The 12,297-nt window shown below is 42.1% G+C and overlaps 1 protein-coding gene across 1 annotated transcript in view; it reads left to right on the forward strand.

Moving 5' to 3' along the window:
* Positions 1–2: 2 nt before the first annotated feature.
* Positions 3–12,297, forward strand: part of TMTC1 (transmembrane and tetratricopeptide repeat containing 1) — a gene marked incomplete at its 5' end in the record, with an annotated part of 239,908 nt that continues 227,613 nt past the window's right edge. Inside the window, one exon of the mRNA XM_005862740.2 lies at positions 3–187. Within this exon, the coding sequence (XP_005862802.2) occupies positions 3–187 (185 nt within the window). The remainder of the gene's footprint in view (positions 188–12,297) is intronic.

A 12,297-nucleotide genomic window follows, 5' to 3' on the forward strand; every position in this document is an offset into this window, starting at 1 on the left:
TGTGCTACGGCCGCTCCCTGCAGGGCGAGTTCGTGCACGACGACGTGTGGGCGATCGTGAACAACCCCGACCTGCGGCCCGGCACCCCGCTCCGCTGGAGCATCTTCACGAACGACTTCTGGGGCAAGGGCATGGCCGAGAACACCAGCCACAAGTCCTACCGGCCGCTCTGCGTCCTCACCTTCAAGTGAGTCCCCGCCTCGCGCTCGCCGCGGTTCCAATCTCTTCACTCCCCCCACGCGGGCTGGGCGAAGTTGCGGGACTGGGTTGGGGGGCGTTTCTGTTCTTGCCGCCCCTTCCCCTCCACGCCTCGCTCCTCTCCAGACTCTCCACGCCGCTCTGCTCCGTGGACCTCCGTCCCGCTTCTCTGGGCTCCGGGGCGGTTCGGGAGGCGCGGGCTGGGGAGTTGGGATCGAGTTTCTCAAGAGTCTGCACTCCGGGCGGGTTCGTCTGTTGGAACAAGACTGGGAGAGGGGCTGGGGGAGCTGTCTCCGCACCCCCCACCCCTGCTGGAACGTGGTCAGGAGAGACCAGTGCGGGGCCCCAGGAGTTCCGAATGGGTGGCTGTGTTGGCGATGCTTCCAAGTTGGGAATTTCTCCGAGGCGTTTAGGCAGCTTTGCAGATGGGGACTGTCAGTGCCTGAGGGGTCGCGTTCCGAGGAGATGAAGCAGGACCCCTGAGTTGCTAGGGCTGCCTGAGTTTTGGGGAGGAGCAGGGGAGCGCGCAGAGGATCTTTCCCGGCCCCCAGCCTGGGCTGCTCCCGGAACCTCTCCAGTCTGCGGAAAGAACCCCGATGTCGACTTTAAAAGGTGCAAAGCAAAGGAATGCAGAAGCGTGGGAGCCTCTGGGGATCCTGGCGTCCCAGTCGAAATAGTTTTTCTTTTACAACCTCGGAGTCATGATTCAGCATTTCTGATGTGAATAACGTGTAAAAGGGGACCCGAGGGAACGCCAGTGTTTTGTAGGGTGGAGATTTTCTTGAATTTCAAAGAGAGCTAGCTTCAGACGGAAGGGGCGAAGGGCTGCTGTGAGGGAAGTGCTATTTCATACATCATGAGCTTGACTCCGCCGCTTCTAATTTGACTCAGCATTGAAGCTGGTAATGTGTCGGATAAAACTGTTGAAATCAGGTTGGTTCTGTATCATCAGCGTTCTGAGCCTTTTCCAACGGGTGTAATCTGAACCCGTCTTTATGGTAACGATTATTTGAGACGGGATCCGCAGTTTGAAAAGCCTGCCCCGGGCCTGGCGGCGAGGGTCCCTTGACAGGTGTCTCTGAAGACTTAGAAAAGGAAACCATAGCAATTGGCAACAACCCATGGGTTTTTGACTTAATTATTTCCACTGCAAGTTTAATGTTTTAAGGGGGGTGAGGAAATTGCACATTTGACTCTGAAGAGAATATTTCATAAACATTTGTCCTCTTGGAAAGTGGTTTTGGTTTTCAGCCGAAAGTCAAAAGCCCATGAATTGTTGCCAATTGCTATGGTTTCCTTTTCTCAGTCATCAGACACCTGTCAAGAGACCTCACCCTGGCCTCCAGCTAGAGTTGCTCAGTACTTTCAGTTTTCTGAGTGTTTCTTTAAAATCTGCTAAGATGGCACAAATATAAATGTTTAACTTCCAGACTGACCTGATTTTTAATTTGTTACACTGAGGGCTGGTGGTTAATTTAAGGTGTGGAAGCTCACAGCATGAGGTGTGCGGGACTTACAACTGCCACGGAGACCATCTAGGTCCCTGGTCTGAGCATTTTCCATTTAGAAAAGGTCAGTGCCAAATGCTTCTGTCCAGTTGGTGGAGGGTGAGGAAGTGGGTTTTCACTTCTTGACTTTGTAAAAAGTTTTTATTCTTTCTTTCTTTCTTTCTTTCTTTCTTTCTTTCTTTCTTTCTTTCTTTCTTTTTTAATTCATGCAAGAGATGGCAGGGGCAGAAGAGAGGAGTGTAGGAATTGAGTAGACCATGAAGCAAGGCCTTTGATGAAGAGGAAAGTTAGTAGGGATATGGCAGAACAGGGGCAAAGGAGAAGGAGAGTTGGGGGGTGGGGTGGGCAGAGAGCATCTCTTGGAATCACTGGTTGTAAGAAGCAGCTTGGTGTCTAAGGTGCATTGCTCTTTGTATAGTGCATCTTACTGGCTATGTAATGTATACTTTTAAAAACAATTATTTTGAGAAGATTGAGTTGCAAATCTGGGATGCAACCGAGCACTAATTGGAAAGGGATGGGTGCCTCTTCAGAAACAGAAAGTGAACTAAACTTTCTGTACTCATAGGTGTTGATTTAAATAAGACCTGGAGCCCAGGTTGTGGGCTTGATCCCCAGTAGCGGGTGTGCAGCAGGCAGCAGATCAATGATTCCCTCTCATGGATGTTTCTATTATTCTCCATTCCTCTCTTTCTAAAATCAATAATAACACACTTACATAAATAAATAAATAAATAAATAAATAAATAAATAAGACCTGGATGTTTCCTTTACACAGTCATCTGAGGTGAAACTGATGCAATAGCCTAAAGCCAGGCATGTGTAAAGGATGACATAAACCATCCTAGACCCACACAGCTCTAAAGATTGTTGCAAGGAAGGGCACAGAACACCACACTTATTAAGCTGTTCAGTGTGAACCAAGCATTGGCCTTTATGATTTTTATTTTAGGGAGTTGGTAAAAACACCAAGTGGCCTTTTACATATGTTCAAACTACTATAACTATATCTAAGTTAGGCCTGTGTGAACAAAGATCTTAGAGAATTTAAAACCACTGTACAAATTTTATTTATTTATTTATTTATTTATTTATTTATTTATTTTTATTGTGGTAAGAACACTTAATATGAAATCTACCACCATAAGTTTTAAGTGTACAGCACAGCATTGTTAACTGTAGACACAATGCTGTGCAATAGCTCGCTAACACATTTCTCTTGAGTAATTGAAACTATGCACCTGTTGAACAGCAACTGCTGTCTCTCCCAACCCTACTGTTGGCAACTACCATTTCCCAAGCTGTTTCTGTAAGTTAGACTGTTTTAGATACCTCATAAGTGGATGTCTGCAAATGGCAGATTTTACTTAGCATAATGTCCTCCAGGTTCATTTATGTTGTGACAGATGGCAGGATTTCCTTCTGCTTTTTAAAGGCTGAATAACCCATTGTATGCATACACCACTTCTCTTTATCCATTCATTTGACATTGGACACTTCAGTTGTTTCCATATCTTGATTATTGTGAATAATGCTGCAATGAACATGGAAGTGCATATATCTCTTTAAGACCCTGACTTCAGTACCTTTGGATATATACTCAGAAGTAGGATTGCTGGGTCATATCATAATTGTATTTTTAATTTTTTAAGGAACTTCTATCCTGTTTTCTATAGTGGCTGTACTATTTTACATACCTACCAATAGTGTACAGCAAGCATGTCAAACTCACGGGCCACATGCCTAATTTCTTTGGCCCTTGTTAGCCTTTGAGTTTAACATGCTTGGTGTACAGGGTTCCAATTTCTCCACATCTTTGCCAACATTTATCCCCTCCATCCTAACAGGTGTGAGGTGATATCTCATTGTGGTTCTGATTTGCATGATTAAGTTTTGATAATTAGTGATGTTTAGCATTTTTTCATATATCTGTTGGCCATTTGTTTGTGTTCTTTGGAGAAATATCTATGTCCACCCATTTTTAAATCAGATTATTTGTTTTTTGTTCTTGCTTTGAATTATAAGACTTTCTTACATATTAATAACATGACAGGTATATGGCTTACAAATATTTTCTCTCCTATCCCATAGGTTGCCTTTTCATTCTGTGGGTTGTTTCTTGTGCTATGCAGAGGCTTTTTGTTTGGGTAGTATCATTTGTCTAATTTTGCTTTTATTGCTTGTGTTTTTTGATGGCATATCTAAAAAACCATTGCCAAGCTTAATATCATGAAGTTTTCCCCTATGTTTTTCTTCCAGAAGTTTCACAGTTCCAGGGCTTACATTTAAATTTTTAATACATTTTGAGTTGGTTCTTGTGTGTGGTGTAAGATATGGGTCCAATTTTATTCTTTTCCATATGGACATTCAATTTTACCAGTTCCATTTTTTAAAGACTATTCTTTCTCCATTGTGTATTCTTGGCACCCTTGTTGAAGATCATTTGACCCTATAGGCCTGGGTTGATTTCTGGGCTCTCTGTTCTTTTCCTTTGGTCTATATGTCTGTTTTTATGCAAGTACCATACTGTTTTAATTATTGTATCTTTGAAGTATATTTTGAAATCAGAAAGTGTGATGCCTCCAGCATTGTTCTTCTTTGTATATTCAGTATATTTGTGGTTCAGTATGAAATTCATGATTTTTTTTCAATTTTTGTAAAAAAAGCTATGAGATTTTGATAAGGATTACATTGAATCTATAGATGACTTTGGGTAGTATGGGCGTTTTAACAATATTAAGTCTTCTCATCCATGAACATGTGATGTCTTTCCATTTATTTATGTATTCTTTAATTTTTTTCATCAATGATTTGTAGTTTTAAGTACAAGTTTTTCACCTCTTTGGCTAAGTTTATTTTTATGTATATGTTATTCTTTTTGATACTATAGTAAATGGAATTGTTTTTTTAAAATATGTTTTTATTGACTTTAGAGATAGAGGAAGGGAGAGGGGGAGACAAAGAGAAAAACATCTATGAGAAAGCTGAACAGTGATTGGTTGCCTCCTGCATGCCCCCTACCTGATATCGGATATAGAATCTGCAACCGGGGCATGTACCCTGACCAGGAATCAAACCAGCAATTTTTTGGTGCCCAGGACAATGCCCAACCAAATGAACCACACCAGCCAGGGTGAAGCTGATTTTTTGAATTTGAATTTGTATCCTGCAACTGAATTCATGTATTATTTCTAATCACTTTTTGGTGGAGGCTTTAGAATTTTCCAAATATAAAATTATACCATCTGTCAACAGACATAATTTTATTTCTTCCTTTCTGATTTAGGTGCTTTCATTTCTTTTTTCTTGCCCATTGCTCTGTTTAGGACTAGTAGCACTATGATGAATAGAAGTGACACAAGTGGGCGTTCTTAACTTGCTCTTGGTCTTAGAGGAAAAGCTTTCAGTTTTTCACTAATGAGTATGATAAGCTGTGAGCTTTTCATACATGTTCTTTATTATGTTGCAGTAAATTCTCTCAAAACCTAGTTGTTGAAAGTTTTTTGTTATTAAAGGGTGTTGAATTTTGTCTTTTATTCTGCATCTATATATGATGAGCATGTGATTTTTATTGTTTGTTAGTGTGTTGTATCACCTTAATTGATTTGTGTATGATGAACCATCTTTGTGAACTAGTGATATGATTCACATGTTCTTAATATAGTGTAAGTCCTTTGGTAGTTAAGATCTTGGCAAATATTTTCTCCCACTCCATAGATTGTCTTTTCATCCTCTTCACAGGGTCTTTCCTAGTGCAAAACTCAAATCTTTTTTTTTAATTAAAAGTACTATATTACCTTTGATTCAATAAATCAATGTTACACATATGGAGAGCTGGAAATTCCCATAAGACTAAACAATAAATAAAGAGGCATAATGCTTGTAATTACAAAGGTGCTTGCTTGTATACAAAGATACTATTCGAAGTTTTTTCTCAAATAAGAAATGGGCTGAATTTGAAATGAAGAAATGGGTTTATCAGAGTGTCTATTTTTTACCAGTTTGCAGGGCAGGGCACAATGGAAAATGAAGGTAGCTTATCAAGATGTGGTGGCTTTGTTTTAGCTATCCTGGAACTAAATTCCTTTCCGGAACTGTACTGGGTTAGAGATTTAGAAAGTGAAAGTGAAATGGCCCTGTTTCCATTCAGAAGGTTGGTGTAGGTTTCAGTGCTACTGCAGCCTTAGAAGCTCTGGATACTCTGCCGTTGGTGTGAGCGGTTAAAGCTGGGTCCACAGCTCCTCCAGAATCCTCCAGATCTCTTTTACTGGGAAACCTGGTGCAGGTGAGTGTGCAGCTCTGGGGGGAAGGGTATTAATCTGTTTGCAAGCCATTTGCATCATTAAAGTTAGAGCCTCAGAGGTTGTGAGAAGTGGAAGTATATTCCAGCTCATGTTCATGGGTTCCCCTCACCCTTCCTTTCCCTTACTTCAAGTGCATCCATCCTCCCTTCCCAAATGCCTGCTGGCTTTCCATTTGTCTTATAGACACAGAGCAGCCGCCTTCCAGAGGCCATCGAACCAGCTTCCACATTATAAAAGGTCAAGTCTCTATAGTAAATCCCTTCTGCTCTATCATTTCTGGTGGTTCCACTTCTCTGGTCAAGCCTTAACTGAAACAAATGGTCATCTTTTTGTGCTCCTTGAAGTGAATTTAGAAGTCTAATGAATTTCTGTTCCTGGTCAAATTTTCCATTAAGTCTTTTGATAAGATCATTTCCAAGGACACATAGGAATATTTTTGGACCATTGTAGAGCAAAGTCAAAACATCTGTGAAAACTTAATCTGCAGCAGTAACCTTTTTTTATTTTGCTTCTTTATCCTTCACTGGCCATGACCTGGTTTTAACTCTGGAATCAGGAGAAATGCATTATGTCACTCTGTATATCAGGCGTGGGGAAACTTTTTTCTGCCAAGGGCCATTTGGATATTTATAACATTATCCATGGGCCATACAAAATTATCAACTTAAAAATTAGCCTGCTATATTTGGTCCAACATTTAATTAACTCACCCCTAATGCCTTGGCAGGGCCAGACACTGAATTGACACAATACCCCTCCCCACCCCCCCCACTTTGAAAAATGGCCTTGATTGATTTAAAAGGTGCTTAGCTTGTTAGTTTTATTTCCTCCCTAGCCCCTTGCTCTTGAAAAGAAGCTCCTGCTGGCTGGTTGGCAGTGACATTCAATATCAGGAAGCAACCAAAGCTTCCTCAACAAGAAGGAACCAATGGTTTTTCTGTTTTAAAGATGGGGAAATGAAGGCAAATTAAAGGACTTTAAACTCATTCTCTCTGTGTGTTTAGGCTATTAGATCCTAGTGTTCTACTAGTTTGCTATAAAGTTTTATTTTATTGAAGGCTTTAGATGGAAATGTAAGTCATAAGAGTGAAAGTGGGTGGTTTAAAATGTCAGAGTTAAAAAATAGAATATCTTAATATGTGCAGCTGTAAGGATTTGCAGCACTTTAATGTTTGCATCTGGAGAGTTGTTTTTGCATCAGTTTGCATCTTTTAGTCACAAATGATATGGCAACCATGAAAATCAGCTTTATCCTCTATGCTCAAAACCAAAAGGAAATGGTGGCATGTTCCCTTTGGCCCTGTTCCTTTTGATTTGACTTGTATGGGAATTCATTTTGAGATAGGTTACTGCTATAAGACTGGTCAGTTTGCTTTCTAAATCTGTGATAGGAGATAAGTAAGGATTATTCAGGATGTTTGATTAGATTGTCTAGGATGTTCAGTGGTGGATAGAGCCAAGGAAATATGATTGGAGGCGAAAAAGATTTTGTAGAGAAAATTTTTAAAAATGGCTTCTGAAAATTCCATGCTGAAGTAAGTTTATTGCAGAAATTTCAGGAGTGGGAGGAGGTTGATCATTGCCTGTGAGCACATGCTTTAGATGTAAGATAGGCTTTACACTACAGTCTAGTAATATAGGAGGGATGGAAAATGAGAGGAATACCTATATTTTGTTAATCCTCACCCACCTGAGGATATTTTTCTATTGATTATTTTTTAGAGAGGGTGGAAGTGAGAGGGAGAGACAGAAAGAAATATGGATATGAGAGAGACAGAAACATCTATGTGAGAGAGAGATATCGATTAGTTGCCTCCCACACGTGCCCCTACCAGAGCCGGGGGATTGAGCCTGCAACTGAGGTACGTGCCCTTGACTGGAATGGAACCAAGGACCCATCAGTCCAGGGATGGAGCTCTATCCACTGAGAAAAACTGGCTAGGGTGAGAGGAAGAAATATGGATGTGAGAGAGACAGAAACATCTATGTGAGAGAGAGATATCGATTAGTTGCCTCCCACACGTGCCCCTACCAGAGCCGGGGGATTGAGCCTGCAACTGAGGTACGTGCCCTTGACTGGAATGGAACCAAGGACCCATCAGTCCAGGGATGGAGCTCTATCCACTGAGAAAAACTGGCTAGGGTGAGAGGAATATATTTTTGATTCCCGAGGGTTTTTTTTTTTTTAAGGCTAGTTCTTTATTTTTTATGTCTCGGTTGTCTGACAACCCTTTCTTTTTCTTATTCTAAATATATTTTTATTGATTTCAGAGAGGAAGGAAGGAGAGAGAGAGATAGAAACATCAATGATGAGAGAGAATCATTGATCAGCTGCCTCCTGCCCACTCCTCACCGGGGATCGAGCCTGCAACCCGGCATGTGCCCTTGACCGGAATAGAACCTGGGACCCTTCAGTCCGCAGCTTGATGCTCTATCCACTGAGCAAAACCAGCTAGAGAGATTCCTGAGGGTTTTTATACGTGAATTTCTGAATGAAGGTTTGGAGAACATCTTCTGAAGTAGTTTCCCCACCCCCTTCTGTTCAATAACTGTCTTTTCTATCTTCCTTTGTAGCTACATTCATATTTTTCCTAACTTTGAATATGTGGTCATTCCACTTAAAAAAGAGGTGAGGAATGTTTGATCAAGCCAAAATGATGGCAGCATTCCTTTTCCAAATGATAACAATGGTTTCTGTTCTACAAGGCCCTGTTGGATCTGATTCCTGGTCACTTCTCAGACCTCTAGTCTATCAACCTCATTCTGTTTACATCAACATTCTATGAACAGCATTACTTTTCCTTACATGGGCACAACCTGCTGCTACCAGGCCTTTGCACTTGTGTCTTCTTCCTGGAATGCCTTCCCTAGATCTCTGCAGTTTTGCTCTCAGCTTCTTCTCACCTTCAGCTTCTTCTCACATGTCACTTCATCACAGAGCCCTTCTCTGGCTACCGATCTAAAATAGCAGACATTCATTCCTCGAAGTTTAAGCCTTACTCTCTTACCCTCTTTGCCTTACTTAGTAGCCCTCAATGCTACCTGGCATCCTATATTTATTGTTAGTTTTAATCTCCTCTCACGACCCTGTGAGCTCCAACAGCTGTATCGTTAGCACCCAGAATGGTTTCTGGCATGCAAAGTAGGGGCTCAATAAATTACTGTTAATAGAATGAATTCATTATTTTCGTGAATACTTGACTTCTTCAGGTAAATATTTAGGTAGGACTACACCTTTATAATGTAGAGGAAAAAGTCTGCTTGACTTATTTCTTGGCTTATTTACTTTATTTATCTTCCTCTTTCAAAGGGAAAGGTGGAGGCAGGCAAGGAACCACAAGTGGTTCCAGTGGGGTCTGCTTACTGGGTGGTGAAGAGGCAGCTTTGAATGGGGAAGTGTGGCTCTCTATTGTAATCTGCTGGGAATGTGACATTTGAGAATAAGGGTCTTTAGCACTTTTGTATCAAACTCCTCTTGCCTGGCGTACTGCAGTGTGATGGTAGTTGGATGCTTACCCTGAAGTTTAAGGCTGGACACAGCAGTTATACCTTCTGAGGCAATTCCCAGAATTACACTGAGTTCTTTCCCTGCTCTGCTTTCCATGCCCTGCTCTCAGGGGACTAACGGTCATCCATGCCGGTGTCTATTGTCTAGAAAGAATGGTCATTTTTCCCCCAGTCAATGAGGTTGACATGAATTATGATTTCCGATTGTGTCAAATGGAGTCTAAAGGCCCAAAAGTACTTTCTCAAAGGAATTATGATGACTATGACTTCCTCTCACTGAGTGTACAATAAAGAATTTCTCTCGTCTTTGACCCAGGTTCTTGGGAAAGAGATTCTAAACCTTGGAATTTCCGGAGTGATAGGTGAACATTCATTGTTCATGGTGGGCCCCTGGGGCTACACCTGAGTTTATGCTAAAGAGGAGGTCACTCATGGTGGGCCTCCAGAGAGTTTCAGAATGGGGGCTGGCCATGCTGGAAAGACCAATCATGTGATTAGAGAGTTGGGACTTAGAGTCACATGATATCAGCCCTACCTTCTAATCTCCTGAAGGGGAAAGGGGTGCTGGAGACTGAGTTTACTCAAGTGGCCAATGGGTCCATCAGCTTATGTAATGAAATCTCAGTTTAAAACTCAACATTGAAACTTGGTTGAGCTTCCTTGGTTGGTAATCTTATATCTGTACACAGAGAGGGTGATGTGTCTGAAGACATGGAAGGTTTTTCTCTAGGACTCTCTCAGATCTCACTCTATGAGTCTTTTCTTGAGACTGATTTTTATTTGTGTTTTTTATAGTAACACTATATAATCCTAAACATAGTGTTTTCCTTAATTCTGTGAGTTGTTCTTGCAAATTATTGAATCTGAGGGAGTTGTGGGAATCCCCAAATTTGTGGCCAGTTTGTCAGACATGCCAGTGGCTTGGGGACCATTGAAGTTGCATCTGGTGTCTGAAGTGAGAGGACTCTTGTGCAGGACTTTGTCATCAACTGTGAAATCTGCATATACTCTGGGTAGTGAGTGTCAGAATTTCATGACATCCAGGAACTCCTGTAAACACGTACCTTTAAAAAAAATTGCTCAAAATTGACAACTCAGTTAGAGTTATAACTAAGTATATCATACTTAGTGTTGATCTGTTAATTTTCATTATTTGCTGCCTCTCTTTTTGAAGATTTTCTTCAGGGACTTGTCTAGATATGGTTACTGCTCTTCCTATCCTCAGTTTTCTCACTCTTTCTTTGATGCACTGAGTACTTATGAGATAACTAGGGACTCAATGCATGAATTCATGCACCTTGAAAGGAACTGTGGATCGCGAGGCTGCAGTGGGCACAGGGGTGGGTCTCAGCCCAAATCTGTGCCCCTGCCTGGCCTCTCCCGCCACCCCCTCCGTCCCCTTGCTCCCATGCGCTGGCCCCACATGCACCCGCTGGCAGCGGCTGCTTCCCCAATCGCCCCTCAGGAGCAGGAGGAGGTGGAGAAGCCTTCAGGGGTGATCAGGGCTGCCAGCTGCCCCTCACACCCGCTGATGGTGCCGAGCAATCATCAGGGCCGCTGGCAGCAAGTGCAAGTGCCTGGCAGGATCGCCATGCATGGGAGCAAGGAATTTTCAGTAACCACCAGAGGCTTGCCCCGATGACAGTGACCAGCACCCCACCTTGGTCTGGCGTCTTGAGCTCAAACAAACATCATGAATTTTGCTTTTGCCTCAGAGCACCAATCTCTCCTCTGTCCTGCTGCTTATATTGGTACCTTTCAGTAACATCCTTTGGTTCTTTAGATATATTAACTGATGATGATTTACTGATTTGTTCCTGGTACTGAGGGAAATGCAGAGAAGAGGAGAAGAGCAGATTAAGGGCCAAAGGGATTGCCTTAGAGGAAAAATGAGAAGAACCAGATGTTGTTATTTATTGGTTGAATGGTTGAATAGGACTATAGAAACCACTTGCAAGCATTTGAGAACAGTGATGATAGCACGAGATGGGAAGAAGAAAAATGGTGATAGAGGAAGACAGGAGAATACACTGTGTGTTTAATATTGAGCTGTGGAAACTCACCAGGGAAGTGTTGGAGAACCCATCATTTGAGACAGCAGAAATAGATGATAAGGGGTACATTTAAATTTTTTCTTTTCCCTGATTTGTAGTTCTTATTGGAAAAGAATGCATGTTGTGTTATTCCTGAGAAAACTGGATTTTTCTGGTAAGCATGGCAACCATCTGTAGTCTTCCCTTAAGCTTTGAGAACTCTGTCTCTGTTCTGATTATCACCTGTCTTGAATCACTGGGTTGCTTGGGGCAGATCTCTAGGCCCCATTTTAGATCTCCTGAATATTTTGGAATGGGATCAGGGAATCAGCAATTATAGCTACCATACCAGGTGATTCAGAATCCTGGGAACCACTGAGACTCAATGGGAACCTATATTCAAATAGGTTGAGATGCCAAAGTCTCCCTAGCATAACGTAGAGAAAGAAATCCAAAAGCTCTTTAACATAGGAATATTTGGATGCTTTCAGATACTTCCCACCCTTTTCTCTACTTTATCCTCTGAGAGGGCCAGGCGATTTCCCTTCACCAGGACACTGGGAAATGCATTGGTGAGGGAGCATCTGCAGCTTTGAGAAGCTCCGTGTTGGCTCTTTTCTGAAGGCGAAGGTAGTGTAATGTGGGAGATGCTGCCATTGAGGTGGGCTTTCTGGTTTCGGTGGGAGTGATGGAACCCTGGAGTTCCAGAAGGCAAGAGCTTAGCTGCATTTACTGTGAAGGCAGCAG

Source organism: Myotis brandtii, unplaced genomic scaffold (assembly GCF_000412655.1).
Source record: "Myotis brandtii unplaced genomic scaffold, ASM41265v1 scaffold1660, whole genome shotgun sequence".
Classification (NCBI taxonomy): Eukaryota; Metazoa; Chordata; class Mammalia; order Chiroptera; family Vespertilionidae; genus Myotis; species Myotis brandtii.